At 38.0% G+C, this 27,924-nt stretch overlaps 4 protein-coding genes and 1 pseudogene across 4 annotated transcripts; all 5 read left to right on the top strand.

Annotated features, from left to right (window-relative positions):
* Nucleotides 1-179: 179 nt before the first annotated feature.
* On the top strand, nt 180-27,924 carry LOC128027095 (protocadherin gamma-A11-like; annotated as a pseudogene).
* On the top strand, nt 6,480-24,663 carry LOC128027757 (protocadherin alpha-7-like). The gene is made up of 2 exons (XM_052615612.1): nt 6,480-8,355; nt 24,009-24,663. Exons 1-2 carry the CDS (start codon nt 6,588-6,590, stop codon nt 24,623-24,625), a joined length of 2,385 nt encoding a protein of 794 aa, XP_052471572.1. The 5' UTR covers nt 6,480-6,587; the 3' UTR covers nt 24,626-24,663.
* LOC128027763 (protocadherin gamma-C3-like) lies at nt 9,890-12,798 on the top strand. The gene has a single exon (XM_052615622.1). It carries the CDS (start codon nt 10,164-10,166, stop codon nt 12,501-12,503), a length of 2,340 nt encoding a protein of 779 aa, XP_052471582.1. The 5' UTR covers nt 9,890-10,163; the 3' UTR covers nt 12,504-12,798.
* LOC128027067 (protocadherin alpha-2-like) lies at nt 15,988-18,516 on the top strand. Its single transcript, XM_052614383.1, has one exon. The coding sequence runs from the start codon at nt 16,147-16,149 to the stop codon at nt 18,514-18,516; it is 2,370 nt and encodes a 789-aa protein (XP_052470343.1). The 5' UTR covers nt 15,988-16,146.
* LOC128027066 (protocadherin alpha-8-like) lies at nt 18,927-21,617 on the top strand. The gene has a single exon (XM_052614382.1). It carries the CDS (start codon nt 19,149-19,151, stop codon nt 21,615-21,617), a length of 2,469 nt encoding a protein of 822 aa, XP_052470342.1. The 5' UTR covers nt 18,927-19,148.

Below are 27,924 nucleotides of genomic sequence, written 5' to 3'. Positions count from 1 at the left end.
ATAACTATTATTATTATTATTGGTGGTGGTATTTATTAACATCATTAGAAGATGTACTGTGCACTGTGAAGGAAATTATGCAGTTCTGCAAAATCGCTGTGAGTGGCGCTACAATACTAATCATAGCTAACAGTTCTGTTGAGCAGGTTCACTTCGTGCGCTGGCGTGTCAGACATCACTCTGGCTTTGAACAATGAACAACCACGACGATTTTAGATGAGTCTGTTAATGTGTACATTTGGAATAACATACGTGATTTGACCGCATTTGTTTAAAACCATTTCAGTTGTGTTCAGAGGAAACATGGCAAGCAAAAACAAAATAATATGGATGAGCAAGATTAATTATCTGATATGTCTGCTGTTCAATTCCGGAATAAATGCTACCCAGATAAACTATTCCCTTCGTGAAGAATCAAAAACTGGAGTCACTGTGGGGAACATTGCAAAGGACTTAGGGATTGATCCGGCTTTAATGGACAACAGGAATCTACGTATGGTTGCGGGGACAAAGCAAGAGCTCTTTCGGGTAAATCATGAAGACGGCGCTTTGTTTGTGAACCAGAGGATAGACAGAGAAGAGCTGTGCGCTAAAACCAACCCATGTCTTATTCATCTCAAAGCAGTGATAGAAAATCCACTCGAAATGCACCAGATATCAATTGACATTATCGACGTCAATGATAATCCACCTTCTTTTTTGGACGAAAACCATAAATTGGAAATACTTGAATCTGCAATAACAGGGTCACGATTTCAGTTAGAAACTGCTCACGATCCGGATATAGGCTCAAACGACTTGCAATCATATAAACTGAGCCAAAATCTTTATTTTCGTTTAGAAACGGAAGACATGGGAGACGAAGGTAAGATTCCTGTTCTCATTTTACAAAAACCTCTTGATAGAGAGACACTCGCAAGACATTACCTAATATTAACTGCGACGGACGGTGGCAAGCCACAGAAATCTACTTCTGTAAATATTACTATTGTTGTGTCGGACATCAATGATAATGCCCCAGTTTGTGATAAGCAAAAATACACCGTGACAGTAAAAGAAAATGCCCCTGAGGGTACATTTCTGCTGCGCGTTAATGCTTCAGATTCAGATGAAGGACTGAATGGAGAAATCGAATACTCTTTACGGAACAAGTTCAGGAATGGAGCTTCTGAGGTTTTTGATTTGGATAGTTTAACGGGGGAATTAAAGATAAAGGGTGGGCTAAATTTTGAGGAAAGGCAGTTTTATGAATTAAAGATACTGGCCGCGGATAAGGGCACCGTATCTTTGTCTACACAGTGTAATGTGCTTGTAAATGTTGAGGATGTCAACGACAACAGACCTGAGATTGACGTCACTTCATTGTCCAGACACATTTCTGAAGATGCGCCTCCTGGGACTGTCGTAGCTTTGATGGGAGTTACAGACCTGGATTCAGGTATGAACGGAAAGATAGTTTGCTCTCTGTCTAAGGATATTCCCTTTGACCTCAAGCCGTCGCCTGATGGAAACTTTTACTCTTTGGTAACTAAAGAATACATTGACAAAGAATTGAAATCGTCTTATGATATCACTATAACAGCCAATGATTTAGGAACGCCGTCGTTAACATCAACAAGGTCAATTCACGTTGATGTCACTGATGTTAACGACAACAGTCCCACATTTGCTCAAAGACCATATACATTCTATGTGGCTGAAAACAACAAAGCAGGAATTGCCGTTTTCTCATTAAGTGCAATTGATATCGATGAAGGTGAAAACGCTCGTATATCCTATTCAATTGATCGAATGAATTCAGACCAAAGCATGACCTCTTTCCTGAGTATTAATGAGGCGAATGGAACCGTTTATTCACTGAAAAGCTTTGACTTTGAGTCTTTAAAAACATTTCAATTCTATGTTGTGGCCAAAGACTCTGGAGCTCCATCTCTGAGCAGTAACGTGACAGTGAACGTGTTTATTCTGGATCAGAACGACAATGTTCCAGTGATCTTGTATCCAGTCAGCGCTAACGGTTCTGCTGAGGGTGTGGAAGAGATTCCCCGTAATGTGAACGCAGGTCATTTGGTGACTAAAGTCAGAGCATATGACGCAGATATAGGATACAACGGCTGGTTATTATTTTCACTGCAGGAAGTTAGTGACCACAGTCTCTTTAGTTTGGATCGTTATACAGGACAGATAAGGACCCTTCGCTCATTCACAGAAACAGATGAGGCCCAGCATAAACTGATCATTCTGGTCAAAGACAATGGGAACGTTTCACTCTCAGCAACAGTGACTGTGATTGTCAAAGTTGTGGAGCCCAAAGAGGCTTTTGCAGCTTCTGATGTGAAAAACACAGTAAAAGACGGGGAGGAAAACAACATGACATTTTATTTGATCATCACTTTGGGCTCAGTTTCAGTGCTTTTTGTCATCAGCATCATCGTGTTGATTGTAATGCAGTGCTCTAAATCGACAGACTATTCGTCCAAGTATTTACAGGATACAAATTATGACGGGACTCTGTGTCACAGCATCCAGTACAGATCTGGAGACAAACGGTACATGTTAGTTGGACCCAGAATGAGTATCGGCTCTACTATAGTCCCTGGCAGTAATGGAAATACTCTAGTCATACCAGATCGTAGGAGGAGAGATTCTGGAGAGGTAAGATGCATCCTCAATAATATTATTATTTATTTTATTTTATTTTTAAGTTTGCACGAGTGTTTACGCCTTTCAAAGTGCTGTCCTTGGTGCTGAAATTCGAGTCCATGCATTCTCACGAATTGCTTCCCTGGTGATAACGTTTCGTTTCACAGTATAACTTTTTTTTCTTCTCAAGAACATCAACTGCTATTATAACAGTGATGTAAAATTACACAATTTTCATTAGTAAAAGTACGGATACCACACCATATCACTAAATATCACTGAAGTAAAAGTAACCTCTTAAACATTAAAGTAAAAAAGCCTTTAAAAACCTTCTTAACTATCAAAAATAAAACCACATCAGCAGTAAAACCACATTAAGCTGGGTGCAACTACGTTTATCCATTGTTGTGAATATAAAAATAGCTATATTGGACTTTTAGAGTTTTATTTTTTATTTTATTTTTATTGTTTTAAATGTATTTATTTTTATTGAATCTATCAGAATTTTACAACAGTAACTAGATGGTGAAGACAGGGTCCAGAAGGGAAAACATACGTAGCAGAAACCATCCGTCTTTCCCTTCTGGACTGGATCCATTCGTCTCCGGGATCTGGATATCGCAACAGTTGTAAAATGTTAAGAAATTAAATGTAAAACAACAACAACAACAATAAATAACATAAAAATAAAAACGATTGGAAGTGACGTCACTTGTGGAAGCGCAGGTGAATGAAAGTGCAAGTTCATGTATGCAGCCAGACCCTATTGCAAATGTACCAAATAAAAATAGCGAATTTAAATAAAGTGACATTTTAAATTTAGAATCAAACAAATACTAAAGCACTTAATAAAAAATTATCTCAACCAGCCAACCATTAAACATAACGATAATTTTTGCTTTAGTTCAAATCAGAATTTTACATTTACTTGTTACATGTACATTATTTTCCTTCCGTCTACGTTTTTAAATAAAGCGACTCAATCTACAAATGTGAAACGTCACAAGCTTTATGGAGTCAGCTAACTAAAGAAAGTAACATTCACACAGAAGTGTATTTTCTCCAAACCGCAGATTATATAGACAAGTTAAGTCTGTAAAATCTAAAATGTTGCTAACATCTCTTTAACGGTGAAAATCTGGCAACCACAGCTGCCTGTATTTTACCGTAAATGTCACAGATTTTCTTTTTTTATTATTATTATAGTGTAAGTAGATCGTAAAAACGATCGTACGACTGACAAAAGCGTCGTCATTTAAGTAGCACTTAAAAACCGTCGCAGATGCTCTGGAGTAATCTTAAAGCCCAAAATGCATCGTAAGAAGACAAAGTTATGAGGTCACCTGCATGACAAACGACAGATTGCACCTGTAGTTTTATTCAATCGCATACAAGGTTTTGATTGTACTTCTCTTTATTACTCTTTTATTGTTTAAAATAATTTAAAAGGAAATAATTAAAAATAAAAATAAAGAACATTTGTACAAAATTAAAATATACATAAACATATATACAACAGTGCTGATAAAACATGTCTGCAATAAACTGAAATGTATTCACTAGATAAAGTACAAATATTTGTCATCCTTAATCTATACAGTTTATAAATTAACTAAATTTAAACTTACCATATTAACCATAAGTCATTCACTTCAGAAACACTTGGAAAAACTCATAATAATTCTTGTAGTATTTCAGGGTGAGTTAACAAACACATGGCCATCAAAAACTTGTCACAATTAACATGGTTTTATTGTTTTGAGTCAATGAGCTGCTGTTGAAAACTGTTGTTCCTCTTACTGGCCTCTTTAAGAAATTGTCTATTGTCTTTCAAGACATATCTCCAGCTGCACTGACTACAACCACAGACATTCTCAAACTGCTGAGGTGTTGTGGCTGTGGTCTGGACAACTTCAGATGGAGGCTAAGGCCTGAGAGAGTTATTTGGATGACTAGCAGATGGTTGGTGCTGGGAGATGGCAAATCAAACTAATAGCCAGTATTGGGAAAGTTCACTTTCTACATGAACTAGTTCAAAGTTAAATTCACAAATTTTAAAATGAACTAGTTCAGTTCATAGTTCAAACTACAACATTTTGAACTTAGTTCACAGAATGAACTAGTTCATAGTTTTTTTTTTTTTCCATATGTTGCTGCGAGCTATTATTTCCCTAAATTATTGCAACATCCCATATAGAATTACAGACAGCAATTATTTTATCAGTTTTAACAATGAAGCTATGCGTCAGATTTCATCTTCATATCCAATTTTGAATCCTAATCCAAACAGGGTTTACATTAGCATTGAGGGGACAGCATTTCCCCATTGTTGTTTTAATGCTTTGTCTCCCATTCTCACCGACCTTGTCATAAACATCATAAAATTCTTTTAAATGATCATATGCCTTCTTGCTACATGCTTTTTTTTTTTTTTTTTTTTTTGATGACGCGTCACGCATGCGGCGGACGGGGGTGCGACACTGGTGGCTGGTGTTGCCAGATTGGGTGTTTTTCCGCTACATATTAAGACCCGTTTACGGTGTGTTTTAGCAGGGTTTTTGCTCTATAGAAATCTGGCACCCTATTGAACGAAGTTAACCTGAGAGAGCGTGCCGTTCACAGACACCAGAATGAACGACACGAGTAACGTTCATCAGGCATTTATACAGCACGTTCAGTTCACGTTCGCCCAAAATATGAACGAGTTCAGGCACAACACTGCTAATAGCTTCTCTGAGCATTTAATGTTACAATGCTTTGGCCTGAGTTTCTCAAAAGCATCGTAAGCTTAAGTAGATCGTAAAAACTCGTACGACTGATCTTAATATTAAGGTATTTTTTTCCCAAAAAGCATCGTAACACTTGAAAATCTATGAGTGCTGTGGAGTAATAGTAAAGCCAAATGCATCTTAAAGAAGACAGATGTATGCGGTCATCTGCAGGACAATCGGCAGATTACACCTTTAACTGTATTCAAATGCAATGTGACAATAATATAAGGATTTGATCGTACTTTATTGTACACTCTATTTTTTTTATTTATAAATGAAAAACTTAAAAAGGGCAGAAAAAATATAAATACACATCTAAATTAAATGACTGAACAAATAATAATAATAATAATAATAATAATAATAATAACAACAACAACAACAACAACAAATACTGTAGGAAATATTCTTCAAAGACTGGGTTTGCCTGGATTGACTTGCTGAGGTGCAGGAAAACCAGCCATGCATTTGACCCGGAAATAACGTCTCTCTCTCTTTCTCCCCCTGTACATAGAAAGTATATTATGTATTGTTATGTACAGTAATATAATATAATATAATATAATATAATATAATATAATATAATATAATATAATATAATATAATATAATTGTTATTATATTCGAGTTGTCTGGAACGCAGCATTAGGTTAACATTTCATTCTATTAGGTAACAATTCAGCACTTGACAAATGGATAGCGACTCCTAAGTAGCATTTTTTACGAAACGTGCATGAAACAATAACGATCGATCATAAAATGACTCGTAGAGAACGCTCTAAAATCAGTCGTTATGGAGAAACACAGCCCTGGTTAGCTGTATGATGATTTGATTTAAAGCAACTGAAGTCTGGTGCATGCATTGGCAGGTGGATTCTAATGTATCCTAACACTGAATTTCTTGAATTATCGGCTATATTCTCAGTTAGTCTCATGGTGTCAGTATAATACAGGAAAACCTTTTTAAATACTGTCCCTCCTCTTCGAGACGTCACGCTGTTGTTCCTCTCCACAAAAAGGCAATTCTGCTGTTGTTGAAACATAGGATACCTTGTTGTCTGCGTGGATTATGGTGAATTATTAGAAGGAAAAATTTGTATAGCATCTCGGAGATTTTGCTCATGAAGAAATCACAAGAGCAACACTAATTTGTTTTCTGATAAGCGTTTGAATCATGATGGGACACGGAGGACAAAGGAGCAGATGCGAGTGCTGGTGGATTGCTTTGTGTTTCTTTTTTCTGCTGTACTTCGAAGAGCATGTTTCAGCTCAGATAAGATATTCTATTCCGGAGGAGGTGAAAGATGGAACCGTCGTTGGAAATATTGCTAAGGATTTGGGCCTAGATATTGGTGCTTTGGCGGCCAGGCGATTCCGTATTGTATCTGGATCCAATGATGATTTTTTTCAGGTAAATCAAAACGGCGTCTTGCACGTTCATAAGAAAATCGACCGAGAGGCGCTATGTGATAGCCATAGCGCATGCGTCATAAATCTTAAGATTGTTGTAGAAAATCCTCTTGAAATACATTATATTGCAGTGGAGGTGACCGATGTAAATGACAATTCGCCCAGTTTTAGTGAACACGAGAAACGATTGGAGATTTCAGAATCGACTGCTAGAGGGACGCGTTTTCAGCTTAAGGCCGCGCGTGACCCGGATGCCGGGGTAAATTCTGTTCGTTCATACAAATTGACCCAAAATGAACACTTTGATCTAGAAGTCAGAGATCAGGGAGAAGATAAACTGCCATTTTTAGTTTTACAAAAATATCTTGACCGTGAGATCAATGATGAATATAATTTAGTTTTAACAGCTATTGATGGAGGAAATCCACAAAGATCAGGAACTCTAAATGTTACAGTTGTTGTTCTTGATAACAATGACAACAGACCTGTTTTTAGCCAAGATATATATTCAACACATTTAAAAGAAAATATACAAGTTGGAACGCCAGTCGTACAGGTTCAAGCAAGTGATGCAGATCATGGCTCAAATGGAGAGGTTACCTACGCGTTTGGCAGCGACCAGCACCCAAATATATATGAAATATTTAGTTTGGATAAACTTACAGGTGACATTCGTGTGAAAGGCAATGTGGACTTTGAGGAGAAATCCATTTACAAACTTGATGTTCAAGCATCTGATAATGGCCAGCCCCCTATGAAGACAGATTGTAGAGTTGTCATAAAAATTTTAGACACCAACGATAACACACCCGAGATCGATATAACGTCACTGGGGAAAATGGTGTCTGAAGACTCCAAGCCTGGTACTGTAATTTCGCTCATTAGTGTTACCGACAGAGACACTGGTGTTAATGGAAAAGTTGTGTGCGCTCTTTCAGAAAACGTTCCATTTGAATTAAAACCGTCAGTTCAGGAAAACATGTACTCCTTAGTAACTAAAGGGAGCCTGGACCGTGAAACTGTATCACATTATGACATTACAATAACGGCGAGCGACTTGGGTCAGCCTCCACTGTCCTCATATAAAACTCTGAGCGTGCAGGTGTCAGATGTTAATGACAACCCGCCTAAATTTATCCTAAATCCCATCGAATTATATATGATTGAAAACAATTCTGCAGGCGCGCCCATTCTCACTCTGAGTGCTTTTGACAAAGACCTAAATGAAAACTCTGTTATTTCATATCAGATTATTAAAGGGAATGGGACACAAAGTGACATGACATCTTTTCTAAACATTAATTCTGACACAGGCGCAATTTATGCACTTAAAAGTTTTGATTTTGAGACTATCAAAACCTTTCAGTTTTACGCGCTCGCTACAGACTCTGGATCTCCGTCTCTGAGCAGTAACGTGACAGTGAACGTGTTTATTCTGGATCAGAACGACAATGTTCCAGTGATCTTGTATCCAGTCAGCGCTAACGGTTCTGCTGAGGGTGTGGAAGAGATTCCCCGTAATGTGAACGCAGGTCATTTGGTGACTAAAGTCAGAGCCTATGACGCAGATATAGGATACAACGGCTGGTTATTATTTTCACTGCTGGAAGTTAGTGACCACAGTCTCTTTAGTTTGGATCGCTATACAGGACAGATAAGGACCCTTCGCTCATTCACAGAAACAGACGAGGCCCAGCATAAACTGCTCATTCTGGTCAAAGACAATGGGAACGTTTCACTCTCAGCAACAGCGACTGTGATTGTCAAAGTTGTGGAGCCCAAAGAGGCTTTTGCAGCTTCTGATGTGAAAAACACAGTAAAAGAAGAGGAGGAAAACAACATGACATTTTATTTGATCATCACTTTGGGCTCGGTTTCAGTGCTTTTTGTCATCAGCATCATCGTACTGATTTTAATGCAGTGCTCTAAATCGACAGACTATTCGTCCAAGTATTTACAGGAACCAAATTACGACGGGACTCTGTGTCACAGCATCCAGTACAGATCTGGAGACAAACGGTACATGTTAGTTGGACCCAGAATGAGTATCGGCTCTACTATAGTCCCGGGCAGTAATGGAAATACTCTAGTCATACCAGATCGCAGAAGGAGAGATTCTGGAGAGGTAATAACCGTTTTATTTATTTATTTGCACTTGAGATTAACATTTGTCATTTGCATATGACGTTTTTGAAGTGCTCCTCCTTTACCCTTGTTGTCAACTCATGCTTTTTCGGCATTGCTGCTTGCATTGTTTAAAAAATATTGGGCTGATGTCAAGTTAGAGTTGAGAGTCAAAAGCTTTTATTTTGCGGTTTTGCTTGTGGAGCGCGCTTACTACGCTTTCAATCTGATGTCATATAAATGCAATTAGGTGATGTGTTCCTTCATATTCGAGCAAGTCGTTTTTAACCCCCGCCCCCATTTCATTTTAATTGATGTATTTGCCATGTGATCAAATTGTTGATTATTTGATACGACTAAGACCGTTATTTTTTTTTTTTTAAATCATATTAAAAAATAATTTTGTCTGACAAATATCTGCTATTAGAAATATCCGACTCAGCTTTTGGTTGAGACATTAATTAGCAAAACAGAGGGGATGTTGTTTGATTTATAAACTGAGCGAAACCGATTATTTTGAACTTGAGCTTTGCAATGTTTACTGTTAGGCTATATTTTTATTTTAACTCATTGTTATAATTTTATTATGTGTCTGTTTTTGTCTATCGGAAATATGCATATGAGAGGTTCTGTTTTCGGAATAAAAAAAGACAATAGGTGTTTATTTGTTATTCTAACCTGATTTCACGAGAGCGCATTTCAAAGGCAAGATTTTCTGTTTCTATTTGCCGTACTGCAGATAGGTGTGTATTAAATGTACGCAAAAATGAGTATCTATGCACGCTAACACAGTGCGTATCATATACACTCAAACACTGCATATTACATGCACGTCAAAGTCAGTTTCTGCTATAAATAGCACGCAAAACACAAATATTCATTCTATTGATATGCGTTTTCAGGAGACCAGGCTCCTTTTTTCAGCCAGAGCGGTTTTGCTTATCTGTGACATTCTTAACACACCTCATGGTGTCATTGTTGTACAGGGAAAGCAATGCATCTATTCACCCTGACCCCATATCTAGATTGCATTTGGCATTTTGTTCTGCGCAAAGGGAAGATGATTTTTGTTTGAAGACGACTAAAGACAGAACTGCTTAACGGTGAATGCTGCAGCTTTTTTGTGCGTCACCTTTGTTTGTTCGTTCAAGATGAACACATAAGTATAATCTGACCGGGTAGCGGCATTTGCTTCTGGATTTCGCTGTCATTCGCAATGGAAGCTGGAGGACAAAGGCGCAAAGGGGAGTGCTGGAGGACGGTTCTCTGCTTTCTTCTGTGCTTTGGGCAGCAGATTTCAGCTCAGATAAGATACTCTGTTCAAGAGGAGGTAAAAGAGGGATCTGTTGTAGGAAATATCGCCAAAGATTTGGCACTTGATGTCAGTACTTTGATGGACAGACGGTTCCGCATTGTGTCTGGATCGGATGAAGCTCTTTTCGTGGTAAATCAAAACAATGGCGTTTTATATGTACAAAGAAAAATTGACAGAGAGGCGCTGTGTGATAGTATTGGAGCATGCTTGATAAACTTAAAATTAGTGGTGGAAAATCCACTTGAGATCCATTATATTGCCGTTGAGATAATTGATGTAAATGATCATTCCCCAACATTTACAGAAAAAGAAAAGCGATTAGAAATTTCCGAAAACACTCTTCAAGGAACTCGTTTTCAGCTGCAAGCTGCGAGTGACCCTGATAGTGTTGTGAATTCTGTGCGTTTGTACAAATTAAGTCAAAACGAGCATTTTGATATAGAAATAAGGGACAGGGGAGAAGATAAATTGCCTTTTCTGGTTTTACAAAAGCCCCTTGACCGCGAGAAAGACGCTGAGCACAATTTAATTTTAACAGCAATAGATGGCGGCAATCCGCAAAGATCAGGAACATTGAATATAACAATACTTGTTCTCGATGTGAATGACAACCGCCCTGTATTTAGTCAAGATGTTTATTCTACAACACTGCATGAAAATGTGAAAATTGGAACTTTAGTAATGAAAATTCTGGCAAGTGATTTTGATGACGGTCCAAATGGTGAAGTGTCTTACACTTTTGGAGGGGGTAACAACCAGAATATGTTACATATTTTTACCCTGGATAGAATAACAGGAGTAATCCATGTAATAGGAGAGGTCGACTTTGAAAAGACCAATGTTTATAAGTTGGATATACAGGCATCTGATAATGGGCAGCCGCCTCTGACTACAGACTGTAGAGTAATTATAAAAATACAGGACATAAATGATAATGAGCCGACCATAGAGGTGACGTCTCTATCAAAGATCGTGTCTGAAGACTCCAAGCCTGGTACTGTTATCTCGCTCATTAGTGTTACCGACAGAGACACTGGTGTGAACGGGAAAACTGTGTGCGCTCTCTCTGAAAATATTCCATTTGAATTGAAACCATCAGTTCAGGAAAACATGTACTCGTTAGTAACTAAAGGGAACCTGGACCGTGAAACTGTATCACATTATGACATTACAATAACAGCAAGTGACTTGGGTCAGCCTCCACTGTCCTCATATAAAACTCTGAGCGTGCAGGTGTCAGATGTTAATGACAACCCGCCTAAATTTATCCTAAATCCCATCGAATTATATATGATTGAAAACAACTCTGCAGGCGCGCCCATTCTCACTCTGAGTGCTTTTGACAAAGACCTAAATGAAAACTCTGTGATTTCATATCAGATTATTAAAGGGAATGGGACACAAAGTGACATGACATCTTTTCTTAATATTAATTCTGAGACAGGCGTAATACATGCACTTAAAAGTTTTGATTTTGAGACTATCAAAACCTTTCAGTTTTACGCGCTCGCTACAGACTCTGGATCTCCATCTCTGAGCAGTAACGTGACAGTGAACGTGTTTATTCTGGATCAGAACGACAATGTTCCAGTGATCTTGTATCCAGTCAGCGCTAACGGTTCTGCTGAGGGTGTGGAAGAGATTCCCCGTAATGTGAACGCAGGTCATTTGGTGACTAAAGTCAGAGCCTATGACGCAGATATAGGATACAACGGCTGGTTATTATTTTCACTGCAGGAAGTTAGTGACCACAGTCTCTTTAGTTTGGACCGCTATACAGGACAGATAAGGACCCTTCGCTCATTCACAGAAACAGACGAGGCCCAGCATAAACTGATCATTCTGGTCAAAGACAATGGAAACGTTTCACTCTCAGCAACAGCGACTGTGATTGTCAAAGTTGTGGAGCCCAAAGAGGCTTTTGCAGCTTCTGATGTGAAGACCGCGGTAAACGACGAGGATGAATACAACATGGCATTTTATTTGATCATCACTTTGGGCTCAGTTTCAGTGCTTTTTGTCATTAGTATCATCGTGTTGATTGTAATGCAGTGCTCTAAATCGACAGACTATTCGTCGAAGTATTTACAGGATACAAATTACGACGGGACTCTGTGTCACAGCATCCAGTACAGATCTGGAGACAAACGGTACATGTTAGTTGGACCCAGAATGAGTATCGGCTCTACTTCCCAGCAAACATTGGTCCGACGGCGACGTCGTGTGGCCGGCCAAAAATAGTCGCGGTAGGACGGCATAAATCGGTAGAAATATGTAACACAGAACATTTCCTAAAAATGCATTCAGATATGTTTGTACACGTTTATAGTTCTATGGGGTTTCATGTATAATTGTTTCTTTGACTTTTAGATACGTGTAGTTCAAAATTTACCCACGTTGTGAATCGGTTGTGAGAGGACGTCACCTAGTGACGTCATTTACACGTGCGTTACACGTCCATCATGACCCTATGTGAAATCCTTGTGGAATATGTAAAAGCTGTGCTTACACCTTGATTAATACTGCAATATTTAATTAAAGTGCACCAAGTAGTTTTTAAGAGGTTTTAAAGAGGTTGTGAATAGACGTCCGCTGACGTCTTTTACACGTCTCGTCATGGTTTGTGAAAAAATGTCCAAGCAAGACTAGCAGGAAAATATATATATATATATATATATATATATATATATATATATATATATATATATATATATATATACAAAGTAAATATATTCACTTTATCTTGTTTAAAAAAATTATAATCACAAAGAGCCCAGTGTAGTTAAGTGATTGCAAAGCAATGCTGCAATTTAGTCATTATTTCAACCTGTTTTATGTATTTGTTGTTATTATTTTTATTGAATCTATGCATACACATGTAAAACAGATATACCCGGTCACAATTTCGGTCTGAGTTGGATGTAATTGCCAAAACGGTGCTGCCAAGATGTAGACACAAAACATACTGATATATTTCGTGATATTACAAAATCCCGCGATAGATAGATTTATCTCGCGAGATCTCGCTTTCTTCCGGAAGTTCCGGTACATCAAGCAGGCAACCACAGGAGGTGAGGACTCGAAGAGGACTCTTGGAGGGAGATTTGTCGATATAAATTACATAAAATCTACTGTGGGGTAAGTACATTTTGTATTATTTGATTAACGTGCTTGAGTTTTACTTGTTTGACACGAAGGAACCGAGATAAATAATGACCACATTGTCAACTGAAATTCACTGAGTATGGCTAAAATTAGCTAACGTTAGAAGGCTAAAGTTACTTATATTGATGTAATTTTTATTGGTACGCTTTAATTAATTATTCAGGGGACATCACGGCTCTCCTGTCTTATCAGAAATGTCCTGTTCACTTTCTCACAGTTACACTGTGAGTGTTTCTCAAGGGCATCACATTAAATCATAACACCTTTTGTACAATAAAAATAAAATCTAATGCTTGTTGATTACCTTTTTTTCCTAATGTTTCATTCATGATTCATTCATCTTGGTCCAAGGTTTTTTTTTTTTTTTTTTTTTAGCGGTAGACCATAAAGATATTTTGAAATTAAGTGCATGTCATTTATCTCAAATGTTTTATTTTATTTATTTTAAAAAGAAATGTATTCTCTTGCCTCAGATGCTGTGAAGAGGTGGAGACTCTGAATGGGATGCAGCAATGACAGAACACCTGAAGCTTGTTCCGGGAAGAGATGGGGGTGGAGGTTACAAGAAATGAGCCAAACTACTGTAATGTGTTTAAGGGATAGTTCATACAAAAATGAAAATAGTCATAATTTTCTCACCCTCATGTTACGATCATAATAATTTTTCCTACAGTGGCAGTTAATGGATTGTGAGACCTGCTTGGTTACAAACATTTTTCCAAATATCTTTGTGTTTATAAGACAACTGTGTAAGTCAATGACAAGATTAATGAAGAATTGATAAAAAGAAACCATCTTTTAACATTCTAGTAGAAAACATTCTCAGAAATGAAATTTTAATTAATGTTGGTTCTATACCGTTAAAAATCATTTACACCACTTTGATTTCATAAATAGCAATGATTTCAAACATATTTTATGAAGAGGGTCTTATGTTTTATGATTTTCTTGTCACATGACAACAATGACTCCTGCAAGGTGTTTATGCCACATGTTCAAATATTAATAATATTCTTAATATTATATGATTAAAGTATTTAAAAATAAATACAATTAATATTGATTTATATTATATATTAAAAACATTAATAAACCAACACTGCAAATATAAATTTTTAACAATAATAATGCACTTTAAGATTGAGTATTTCAGCACTTTTTATTCAGTGATGGCCCTCATTAAATCATATTTCTGATGAAAAAAATGGTAGGCCTGTAAACTTATTTCAGAAATCCAAAATGGATACAAAGATAACATTGAAAAAAATTTTTTAAATATATTATCATCTTTAAGATTCTTATTTGTCATTGTCCCAGTAAAGCAAACATGAAAACAATAGAACACAGAAAGGTATACAGGTTTGAAACATGAGGGTGAGTAAATGAAAGAATTTTCCCTTTATGTAATTCAGTATTTTGTCATTAGTATTTTAGTTTGGTTAACAGATGCTAAACTGTTCAAAAACAATAAAGTGTGCTAAATCAGAACATGCTTCTTTTTTGCATATGTCCACAAATAATGTGTTATTGTTAGTGATGTACACGTGATTAAGATGTTTTATGAACGTTCATGTCTGACTGGACCAATCTTGAACTTTTGTCAAGATGTTTTAAACCTCAAGACATAATTGATTGCCTTTAACGATGTGACACAGTGGGTGTGTGATTATTTTATATGCAGGCTTATATATACATACACTTAAACTATGCAGCAACGCATTTAAAAATCCAGAAGACAACGACGTCCAGAAATCGACGCATTTAGACGTCCAGGGACGTGCGGAAAAGACGTGCAGTTCACGTCTAGAAGACGTCAAAGACGTCGGTTCAACTTTCATTTTGGAACTATTTTTCAACCATGACGGGACGTCTCGGATGGACGTCTTTTCAACGGTCAAAAGACGTCCAAATGTTTGCTGGGTTTAGTCGCGGGCAGTAATGGAAATACTCTAGTGATACCAGATCGCAGAAGGAGAGATTCTGGAGAGGTAAGAATCATTTATTAAATCTAATTGCAGTCTTGGATTTGGATATATCTGAATGTATTTTATTTTACTGGTTTGCTGCTTCTTTTTTTAGCTTTTGTTGTCTTTTCATTCTTCCATAGCATGGCTGTTTATTGTTATAATGTCTACAGACTTAAAAAAATTTTTTTTTTTTTTTTTTTGCTCATATCATGGAGGATTTCAGAGTTAAATTGAACAAATACAACAAAAGTTTATATATATATATATATATATATATATATATATATATATATATATATATATATATATATTATTCATTGTTAGATTAGAATGTAAAATCTTAAAATTAGATTATTCTCTGAAACTTTTGTGAATAGAGATGGCTTCGTTTCCAAAACAATCCTTTCTACTTTAACTGCCTTGCTGTGACCACTGAGGAAATAATATATTTTGTTGATGTATATGTTTTTGTCAAAAACAAATCCACTCCACATGGTGTCAGTGTTACTCTAGGGTACTGTCCTGTTGAAAGCCCTACCCCATCGTGTGTCATCTTTAATGAGAAACAAAGCACCGTTTTGTGCAGAGAAGCAGAGCAGTGTAGCCGTGCGTTTGAAGAAGTGGCGGCTGATGATTCCATCGTATTTCCTTTTACAATCATGTACCTGAAATCAGAAATACCAAAAGGAAAAGGCAGTGTTTCACGAGGAGAACATCTATAATCTGAAGTTATTTAATTATCTTTATTTGCGATGGATGTCGGAGGACAATGGAGCAGACTGCCATGGCGGTGGATTACTCTTTCTTTGCTGTTGTGCGTCGTGAATCTGGTTAGTGCACAAGTAAAATACAATGTCCCAGAGGAAGTAAAAGAAGGATATGTTGTTGGAAATATTGCAAAGGAATTAAGCCTTGATGTCCGTAATTTGGCACACCGTCGGTTTCGTATTGTTTCTGGACCTGATGACGCGCTTTTCAAGGTAAATCACAACAATGGGGAACTGTATGTCAATAAGAGAATCGACAGGGAGAAGCTGTGCGATGGAAACGCAGTTTGTTCGATAAGTCTGAAATGCGTTATGGAAGACCCTTTAGAGGTGCATTACGTAGAAATTGAAATTACAGATGTAAACGATAATCCACCAATTTTCCCGAGATCTGAGCAGCAATTTGAAATAGCCGAGCATACGCTTCTAGGAACACGTTTCCAGGTACAAACTGCCAGAGATCCTGATCTGGGAATGAATACGGTTCGACACTATAAATTAAGTCAGAATGAGCTGTTTGATATCGACATTCGGGAAAGGCATGACACAAAAATACCATTTTTAGTTTTAAAGAAAGCGCTGGACAGAGAAAGGCAAGGCAAACATGGACTAATTCTGACAGCCATTGATGGTGGAAACCCACCAAAATCGGGGACTCTTATCATCACTGTTATTGTTCTGGATACAAATGACAATCGGCCCGTCTTCAGCCGCGATTCATATACTGCAACAATTCTGGAAAATGTAGCCCCGGGTACTGTCGTAATTAAAATAAACGCAACTGATTTGGATGATGGAATGAACGGTGAAATCGAGTTCTCATTAGGCGAAAATTTAGAAGGAAAAATACACGACCTGTTTACGCTTGACAAGAGCACAGGTGAATTACAAGTTAAAGGGAAAATAGACTTTGAGGAAACTGATGTAATTAAATTAGATGTGCGGGCATCTGATAAAGGCCAGCCTCCTCTGATTGCTGAAGCAGAACTTAGCATTAAAGTCACAGATATTAATGATAACTCCCCTGAAATTGAGATAACGTCCCTTTCTAACGTTGTATCTGAAAATGCGAATCCTGGAACGGCCATAGCCTTAATCAGCGTATCAGACAAGGACTCGGGTGTCAATGGCAGAGTAATCTGTGCATTGCCTGAAAATATGCCATTTGAGCTGAAATCATCATTTAAAGAGAATATTTATTCATTAGTGACAAAGGGGCGTTTAGATAGAGAAGTTACGTCAAGGTATGAAATAACTGTAACAGCCACTGACTTAGGAAAGCCACCTTTGTCGTCTTTTAAAATATTAAATATACAGGTGTCTGATGTAAATGATAACCCACCAGAGTTTGCCCAGAATTCATATGAACTTTATTTATCTGAAAACAATGTCCCTGGTGATTCTATATTCTCTGTTACTGCCTTTGACAGAGATTTAAACGAAAATGCTGCGATAGCATATAACCTAAATCAAGGTGATTTGACATCTTTTCTAAACATCAATTCAGAAACGGGGATTATTTATGCGCTGAAAAGTTTTGATTTCGAAGCAGCTAAAACGTTCCAGTTCCACGTTGTTGCTTCAGACTCTGGATCTCCGTCTCTGAGCAGTAACGTGACAGTGAACGTGTTTATTCTGGATCAGAACGACAATGTTCCAGTGATCTTGTATCCAGTCAGCGCTAACGGTTCTGCTGAGGGTGTGGAAGAGATTCCCCGTAATGTGAACGCAGGTCATTTGGTGACTAAAGTCAGAGCCTATGACGCAGATATAGGATACAACGGCTGGTTATTATTTTCACTGCTGGAAGTTAGTGACCACAGTCTCTTTAGTTTGGATCGTTATACAGGACAGATAAGGACCCTTCGCTCATTCACAGAAACAGACGAGGCCCAGCATAAACTGATCATTCTGGTCAAAGACAATGGAAACGTTTCACTCTCAGCAACAGCGACTGTGATTGTCGAAGTTGTGGAGCCCAAAGAGGCTTTTGCAGCTTCTGATGTGAAAAACACAGTAAAAGAAGAGGAGGAAAACAATGTGACATTTTATTTGATCATCACTTTGGGCTCGGTTTCAGTGCTTTTTGTCATCAGCATCATCGTGTTGATTGTAATGCAGTGCTCTAAATCGACAGACTATTCGTCCAAGTATTTACAGGAACCAAATTACGACGGGACTCTGTGTCACAGCATCCAGTACAGATCTGGAGACAAACGGTACATGTTAGTTGGACCCAGAATGAGTATCGGCTCTACTATAGTCCCGGGCAGTAATGGAAATACTCTAGTGATACCAGATCGAAGGAGGAGAGATTCTGGAGAGGTAAGAATAATTGTTAATTTCCTTTCGTAGGTATTTTAGTGGATTAGATTTGGTATTTATAAATATAAATGTCAATAATTAGTATGACGGTTTGCGCAGTTTTTCACAAAACGGTCTTTATGTTGTTGTTTTTTATATATGATTTATATTTCATTGTATTTTAATCAAGTCCTGGTGTAACACTCTATGTGTTGCATAGTCTATGTGTGCATTTTTTTATATATATTTTTATGTTATTTATTGTTGAGACAAGAGCTGTCTGTTGCAACATGAAACGTGCAAATAATATTTTTGCCGAATTATAAAACGGTCTTCCACCTATTCGAACAATAACACATATTTTAATAAATTTTAAAACTTTTGCAGATTGAAAGATACTGTAAACGGTAACGCTGTAGGTGATTGAAAGGTGCAATGGTCCACTCGGTGTCAGTGTTGCTTTAATTTTTGTTTTCAAGTTCTAAGTCCAGCCCAGGATGATGACGCGTAGGCTTGTATTGTCCTCCTTATCCTGGATACGATCAGAAACGGGAGTTTAAGAATTAGATCTGTTCTCCGTGTGTTTTCAGTTAAATTGTATTGTATTAAGCAGATAAAGTGGACATTGTTGTTTGTAATCGCCGAGGATATATTTCTGGCAGTCTCACAGTAATCGTTCTGTCATGGAAGCCGGAGGACAAAGGCGCAAAGGGGCGTACTGGTGGATTGCTTTGTGCTTCTCCTCGCTTCTGTGTTGTGGACAGCAAGTTTCAGCGCAGATAAGATATTCTATTCCAGAAGAACTGAAAGAAGGATCCGTTGTAGGACATATTGCTAAGGATCTTGGCCTTGATGTCAGCACTTTAATAAACAGGAGATTGCGTATTGTGTCTGGATCAAAGGACGCTCTTTTTGAGGTAAATCAAAACAATGGCGTCTTATATGTTCATAAGAAAATTGACAGAGAGGAGCTGTGTGATGGAAATGGCGCATGCTTTATTAATCTGAAAATGGTGGTCGAAGATCCTTTGGAAGTTCACTATGTTGGAGTGGAGGTAACTGATGTTAATGATAATTCACCCACATTTACAGAAGAGGAGCAGCATTTTGAGATTGCGGAACACACCCCAATAGGGACGCGTTTCCAGATACAGGCAGCACGAGATGCTGATACGACTGTGAATAATGTCCGGTCGTATAAACTGAGTCATAATGAGCATTTCGAAGTTGAGACTAAGGACAGACACGACGAAAAAATACCGCTGTTGGTTTTAAAGAAAGCACTTGACCGTGAAAACGCCGCAGAACATAGATTAATACTAACTGCAATCGATGGTGGAAATCCACCACGGTCAGGAAATCTTAACATAATTGTTACTGTTCTTGATGTTAATGATAACCGTCCTGTGTTCAGTCAAGACTCCTATTCTGTAATGGTAAAAGAAAATGCTGCCATCGGTACGGTTTTGGTAAAACTTAATGCAACTGACTTGGACGAAGGTTTAAATGGTGTTGTTGAATACGCCTTTGGAAGAAACCTGAAGCGTAAAGTGCAAAATCTGTTTAAACTCGATAGTGCAACAGGAGAAATTCAGATTAAAGGTGTGCTGGACTTTGAGGACACAGAAGTTTACAAGTTAGACGTACAGGCATCTGATAAAGGCCAGCCACCCTTAGCAGCAGAATCCGTCGTTATTATTAAAGTGGCAGATATAAATGATAACGCTCCTGAAATAGACATCACGTCTCTTTCCAATATAGTTTCCGAGGATTCTAAACCTGGGACTGTAATTTCATTAATAAGCATCAGTGACAAAGACTCCGGTATAAATGGAAATATTATTCTATCTGTTTCTGATAATATTCCATTTGAGCTGAAACCATCAGTTCAAGAGAATATTTATTCCCTTGTAACTAAAGGAAAATTAGATCGAGAACTTGTGTCTCATTATGACATAACAATAACAGTCGCTGATTTAGGACAACCTCCATTATCTTCTTTTAAATCTTTGAGCGTTCAGGTATCAGATGTTAATGATAACAGTCCTGAATTTTCTCAAGATCCGCTTGAATTGTACTTAGTAGAAAATAACGCACCTGGTGCCTCAGTAATGTCTGTGAGCGCATTCGATAACGATTTAAATGAAAATGCAATGATTACGTATCATATTATTAGAGGGGGCGCTGCACAAAATGATATGGCCTCTTTCTTGAACATTAACTCTGAAACGGGAGTTGTTTACGCCTTAAACCGGTTTGATTTTGAAGTAATAAGAAAGTTTCAGTTCCAAGTTGTTGCAAAGGATTCGGGAACTCCGTCTCTGAGCAGTAATGTGACAGTGAACGTGTTTATTCTGGATCAGAACGACAATGTTCCAGTGATCTTGTATCCAGTCAGCGCTAACGGTTCTGCTGAGGGTGTGGAAGAGATTCCCCGTAATGTGAACGCAGGTCATTTGGTGACTAAAGTCAGAGCCTATGACGCAGATATAGGATACAACGGCTGGTTATTATTTTCACTGCAGGAAGTTAGTGACCACAGTCTCTTTAGTTTGGACCGCTATACAGGACAGATAAGGACCCTTCGCTCATTCACAGAAACAGACGAAGCCCAGCATAAACTGATCATTCTGGTCAAAGACAATGGAAACGTTTCACTCTCAGCAACAGCGACTGTGATTGTCAAAGTTGTGGAGCCCAAAGAGGCTTTTGCAGCTTCTGAAGTGAAGAATGCAGTAAAGGACGAGGAGGAAAACAACATGACATTTTATTTGATCATCACTTTGGGCTCGGTTTCAGTGCTGTTTGTCATCAGCATCATCGTATTGATTGTAATGCAGTGCTCTAAATCGACAGATTATTCGTCCAAGTATTTACAGGAACCAAATTACGACGGGACTCTGTGTCACAGCATCCAGTACAGATCTGGAGACAAACGGTACATGTTAGTTGGACCCAGAATGAGTATCGGCTCTACTATAGTCCCGGGCAGTAATGGAAATACTCTAGTGATACCAGATCGAAGGAGGAGAGATTCTGGAGAGGTAAGAATGACGATATTTTTTTTTTTTTTTTTTTTGTATGGAATTAATAACCCGTACAGCTTCACAGACAGCCGACGACATATGTTTATCGTAAAACTGATGAGCTAACTGCAAGTTAAGAATTTCTGACAATTCTTTTGCTTTACAAAAAAAAATAAAAATAAATAAATACATTGTGCATGCTTTATCAGGTTTGCTGTTGTTCCAAGTAGTGACAGCGTACAAGGAGCTGTCCGCTGCGCTGGTTCTGAAATTAGTTGCGGATTTTTTGTAAATTGTGCGTAGTTTGTTTGTGCTCTCACACACGTCAGCACGAGTTGTTTTGGGTGATATCTATATTCACTTTATAAAATTATGTAGCACTTAGGTAAGTGGGACACTGAATTCTGATTAATAATTCATTTTAATAATTTAATGTGGTTTTTATTGATTTGTATATGTGCTTAATGAAAAACTTTTGATGATTTGTTTTCCTGAAGACCACTCGATGTCACTGTTGCTCCAGTATTCGTGTAGCAGATTAAGTCCTGCCCTTGATGATGATGCGAAACGGGCTTTATTGTTCTTCACATTCGCGAACTGATGAACAGTATGACGGTAACAGACTATGCGAACTGTAATAACAGTGGATTAATTTTATTTCGCACGATGTATCAAGCATTACATTGTGGCATCTAATCATCCAGAATATACGGATCATTGGACTAACGTTGCGGTGAACAGTCGCAATGGAAGCCAAAGGACAAAGGCTTGGATATGAGCGCTGGCGGATTTTTCTGTGTTTCTCTTTGCTTGTGTGCTTTGGACTGCAGGTTTCAGCGCAGATTAGATATTCTCTTCCAGAAGAGATGAAAGTGGGATCTGTCGTCGGAAATTGTGCTAAGGATTTGGGTCTTGATGTCACTACATTGGCGGACAGAAGGTTTCGTATTGTGTCTGGATCTAATGACGGTCTTTTCCAGGTAAATCAGAACAATGGCATCTTGTATGTGGATAAGCACATTGATAGAGAAGAGGTGTGTGATGGAAATAGCGCCTGCTTGATTAATTTGAAAATAGTTGTCGAAAAACCTCTCGAAGTCCGTTATATTGAGGTTGAAATCACAGATGTAAATGATCACTCGCCTTCTTTTCACGATAAAGACTTCTATCTAGAGATTTGGGAAAACACTGTAACTGGAACACGATTCGAACTTCAAACTGCTCGGGATCTGGATGTGGGAGTTAATTCAGTCCGCCATTACCAACTGAGTAAAAATGCGCATTTTGACTTGGAAATTAAAGATAGTGTTTATGGAGATAAAACACCTTTCTTAATATTACAGAAACCATTAGACAGGGAATTCACTGAAATACACAGGTTGCTACTAACTGCAGTAGATGGCGGAAATCCACCTAAATCGGGCACTCTTAATATCACGGTCATTGTTCTCGACGTAAATGATAACCGACCTATATGCAATAGCGATACCTTGACGATAACATTGCGTGAAAATGCAATTGTTGACACTGTAGTGATAATTATGAATGCAAGTGATGCGGATAGTGGTTTAAATGGTGAAGTAGAATATGCATACGGTAGAAACATGAAACCAAAAATACATGAAATATTTCAATTAGATCGCACGACTGGTGAAATACGAGTTAGAGGCTTAATTGACTTTGAAGAAAATGAAATCTACAGTTTGATGATAAGAGCCTCAGACAAGGGTCTTCCTCCTCTGAACACCGATTGTCAGCTCATCATTAAAGTTGAAGATGTAAATGACAATAAACCAGAAATACAAGTAACATCTCTTTCAAATGTAGTTTCGGAGGACGCCAAAATTGGAACTGTTATTTCTCTCATAAGTGTAAGTGACAAAGATTCTGGGATCAATGGAAAAGTTGTGTGTAGTCTATCTGACAGTGTGCCATTTGAGTTAAAACCGTCTGTTCAAGATAACATGTATTCCCTTGAAACAAAAGAACGTTTAGACCGAGAGTTAGTGTCCGAATACAATATAAAAATAACAGCAACAGATTTAGGTGAACCTTCTTTGTCAGCATATAAAACAATGTTTGTACAGGTGTCAGATGTTAATGATAATGTCCCACAATTTTCGTCAAATCCTCTAGAGCTTTATTTAACTGAAAATAACCCTTTAGGTGCTTCTATATTTTCTGTCAGTGCATCAGACAGAGATATTAATGAAAATGCTGCCATAACTTATCATATAATTAGAGATGGTGGTATACAGAACGATATGGCAACTGCTATGAATATAAATTCGGAGACGGGTGTTATTCACGCACTAAAGAGCTTTGACTTTGAAACTGTTAAAAGGTTCCAGTTTCACATACTTGCAACAGACTCTGGAGCTCCATCTCTGAGCAGTAACGTGACAGTGAAGGTGTTTATTCTGGATCAGAACGACAATATTCCAGTGATCTTGTATCCAGTCAGCTCTAACGGTTCTGCTGAGGGTGTGGAAGAGATTTCCCGTAATGTGAACGCAGGTCATTTGGTGACTAAAGTCAGAGCCTATGACGCAGATATAGGATACAACGGCTGGTTATTATTTTCACTGCAGGAAGTTAGTGACCACAGTCTCTTTAGTTTGGACCGCTATACAGGACAGATAAGGACCCTTCGCTCATTCACAGAAACAGACGAAGCCCAGCATAAACTGATCATTCTGGTCAAAGACAATGGAAACGTTTCACTCTCAGCAACAGCGACTGTGATTGTCAAAGTTGTGGAGCCCAAAGAGGCTTTTGCAGCTTCTGATGTGGAAAACGCAGTAAAAGACGAGGAGGAAAACAACGTGACATTTTATTTGATCATCACTTTGGGCTCAGTTTCAGTGCTTTTTGTCATCAGCATCATCGTGTTGATTGTAATGCAGTGCTCTAAATCGACAGACTATTCGTCGAAGTATGTGCAGGAACCAAATTACGACGGGACTCTGTGTCACAGCATCCAGTACAGATCTGGAGACAAACGGTACATGTTAGTTGGACCCAGAATGAGTATCGGCTCTACTTTAGTCCCGGGCAGTAATGGAAATACTCTAGTCATACCAGATCGTAGGAGGAGAGATTCTGGAGAGGTAAGAATGGCAGGTTCATACTAATTACAGCTACTGTTTTGCTGTGCTTTTGTTATACATTATAGTTTTAATTTAGGCAATATGTTATACCTTTACCTAGTCATGATTTCACAGCACTCAATCTTGTTCAGTAAGCAACTTTATTTGACAGCTTTTATTTTCTGTTCGTGACCGCAGATTAAAGGGAGCTGTCCATTTAGTTGGTGCTGAATGTCCTTTTTTTAATTTTATAAAGTCCTAAAAAATGTCAATTGTTGCAAAAAACTGTTGATATACATGTTTTTTTGTTTCAGATGTGTATGTGTTTATTTTATCCTATTTCATTGGCATTCTTTCGAAATCACGCATTTTTGTCTTTGCTATATATGAATACCTTAATTGTATTTATGTCCGTGATCCGTTTAATTTGCTACATTTTTAGTTATAGTGAAAATTTATAATGGTATTTTCGCTTAAGTGACTTTTGTAATGGGTTAGACAGGAGATGTAACACCTTACTGTGCACGATACAGAGTTGTTCAATCCTTTAGAATTATTCATCATTTTTAAGGGATTATTGTTATATAATATATATATATATATATATATATATATATATATATATATATATATATATATATATATATATATATATATATATATATATTAAATTAACTGTATACCGCTCGGTGTCAGTATTGCTCTATGTTATGATGAAGAAATGCCCTGCCTAGATGGTGACATGCGCAGTGCTGCATTGTTCAGGAGCCATTATGAGCCGAAGAAAATTATAGTGCTTAGGGTGGGCTGACGATGGGACCTAAGACATAATTTCCTGATTTCTGGTACTACACGGTTTATCCTGTTGATAACCACGGATAATAGATGTCTAGTTCTTGAATATTTTTTGTTTTAATTGCTCGCCATGGGTAAGGATGGACAAAGGCGCAGATGGGGATACAGCTGTATTGCTTTGTGTTTGTTGATGCATTGTGAACAGCATGTTTCGGCACAGATCAGATATTCTATTCCGGAGGAGGTGAAAGAGGGATCACACGTGGGAAATATTGCTAAAGATCTCGGTCTTGATATCAGTTCGTTAGAGCACAGACGATTCCGTATTGTTTCTGGATCTAAGGACAGCTTTTTCCAGGTAAATCAGAACAATGGCATCTTATACGTTCACAAGAAAATCGACCGAGAGGAGATTTGTGATGGCAATGGCGCATGTTTGCTAAACTTAAAGATTGCAGTTGAAAATCCACTCGAAGTCCACTACGTCGAGGTTGAAATAACAGATGTGAATGATCACTTCCCATCTTTCCCAGAAAAAGACGTTCACGTAGAAGTTGCAGAAAATACTGTAAAAGGCGCTCGCTTTGATCTTCCAACCGCACGAGATTTGGATGTTGGCGTTAATTCTGTTCGGTCCTATCGCCTCGGACAAAATGATAATTTTGAGATAGAGGTAAGAGACAGTGAATACGGAGATAAAAGTCCTTTTCTACTTTTACAAAAACCGTTAGACAGGGAAAGTCAAGAGAAACACATATTAACATTTATTGCCATCGATGGTGGAAATCCACCTAAATCAGGCTCTTTAAATATAACTGTGTCGGTCCTCGATGTTAACGACAACCGCCCAGTATGCAACAGAGACACATACACTATTTCTTTAAAAGAAAACGCCTCTCCCGGTTTTACTGTAACATTTGTTAATGCAACTGACCCTGATGAGGGCGTTAATGGAGAAGTTGAATATACTTACAGTAGAAACGTGCAGCGAAAAGTACATGATATTTTTGATCTGGACAAGGTAACAGGTGAAATACGTGTAAAAGGCAAAATTGATTTTGAAGAGAACGAAATTTATAGCTTAAACATTAAAGCATCAGATAAGGGACGCCCTCCTATGAACACTGACTGCAGAGTTATCGTTAAGATTATTGATGTCAATGATAATGAACCTGAGATTGAAATAACGTCTTTGTCTAATATTGTTTCTGAAGACTCAAAGCCAGGCACAGTCATTTCTCTTATTAGCATAACAGACAAAGATTCAGGAATTAATGGTAAAGTTGTTTGCAGCTTGTCAAAGAATGTACCGTTTGAGCTGAAACCATATGTTCAGCAGAATATGTATTCTCTAGTGACCAAAGAGAGTTTGGATAGGGAGGTTGCATCCCATTATGACATCACAGTAACAGCTACTGATTTAGGCAACCCAGCTCTTTCAGCTTCAAAATCTCTGAGTATAGAGGTGTCCGACGTCAACGATAATACACCACAATTCCCCCACAGCCTTCTTGAGATGTACCTGTTTGAAAATAACCCACCTGGACAGTCCATATTTTCTGTTAGCGCCACTGACGAAGACAAAAATGAAAATGCTCATATTACGCATCATATTGTAAGAGGCGACCAGACACAAAACGACATGACTTCATTCCTTAATATCAATTCTGAAACAGGCGTGATTAGTGCTCTCAGAAGTTTTGACTTTGAATTATTAAAAAAGTTTCAGTTCCACATACTTGCAACAGACTCTGGAACTCCGTCTCTGAGCAGTAACGTGACAGTGAACGTGTTTATTATGGATCAGAACGACAATGTTCCAGTGATTTTGTATCCAGTCAGCTCTAACGGTTCTGCTGAGGGTGTGGAAGAGATTCCTCGTAATGTGAACGCAGGTCATTTGGTGACTAAAGTCAGAGCCTATGACGCAGATATAGGATACAACGGCTGGTTATTATTTTCACTGCTGGAAGTTAGTGACCACAGTCTCTTTAGTTTGGACCGCTATACAGGACAGATAAGGACCCTTCGCTCATTCACAGAAACAGACGAGGCCCAGCATAAACTGATCATTCTGGTCAAAGACAATGGGAACGTTTCACTCTCAGCAACAGCGACTGTGATTGTCAAAGTTGTGGAGCCCAAAGAGGCTTTTGCAGCTTCTGATGTGAAAAACACAGTAAAAGAAGAGGAGGAAAACAACGTGACATTTTATTTAATCATCACTTTGGGCTCGGTTTCAGTGCTTTTTGTCATCAGCATCATCGTGTTGATTGAAATGCAGTGCTCTAAATCGACAGACTATTCGTCCAAGTATTTGCAGGAACCAAATTATGACGGGACTCTGTGTCACAGCATCCAGTACAGATCTGGAGACAAACGGTACATGTTAGTTGGACCCAGAATGAGTATCGGCTCTACTTTAGTCCCGGGCAGTAATGGAAATACTCTAGTGATACCAGATCGAAGGAGGAGAGATTCTGGAGAGGTAAGAATGGCTGATTGATTCTAATTCATCGTCTTGGTTTGTTTTTATTTTTATAAGGTAA

This window comes from Carassius gibelio, chromosome A14 (assembly GCF_023724105.1).
Source record: "Carassius gibelio isolate Cgi1373 ecotype wild population from Czech Republic chromosome A14, carGib1.2-hapl.c, whole genome shotgun sequence".
NCBI lineage: Eukaryota > Metazoa > Chordata > Actinopteri > Cypriniformes > Cyprinidae > Carassius > Carassius gibelio.
This window is presented reverse-complemented; position numbering and strand designations above follow the sequence as displayed.

Coding starts and splice junctions, on each gene's coding strand:
- LOC128027763 (XM_052615622.1), top strand. CDS start 10,164: ATGGAAGCTGGAGGACAAAGGCGCAAAGGGGAGTGCTGGAGGACGGTT.
- LOC128027066 (XM_052614382.1), top strand. CDS start 19,149: ATGGAAGCCGGAGGACAAAGGCGCAAAGGGGCGTACTGGTGGATTGCT.
- LOC128027757 (XM_052615612.1), top strand. CDS start 6,588: ATGATGGGACACGGAGGACAAAGGAGCAGATGCGAGTGCTGGTGGATT. Junction 8,356..24,008: donor TCCCCGTAATGTGAACGCAG/GTCATTTGGTGA, acceptor ATGTGAACGCAG/GTCATTTGGTGACTAAAGTC.
- LOC128027067 (XM_052614383.1), top strand. CDS start 16,147: ATGGATGTCGGAGGACAATGGAGCAGACTGCCATGGCGGTGGATTACT.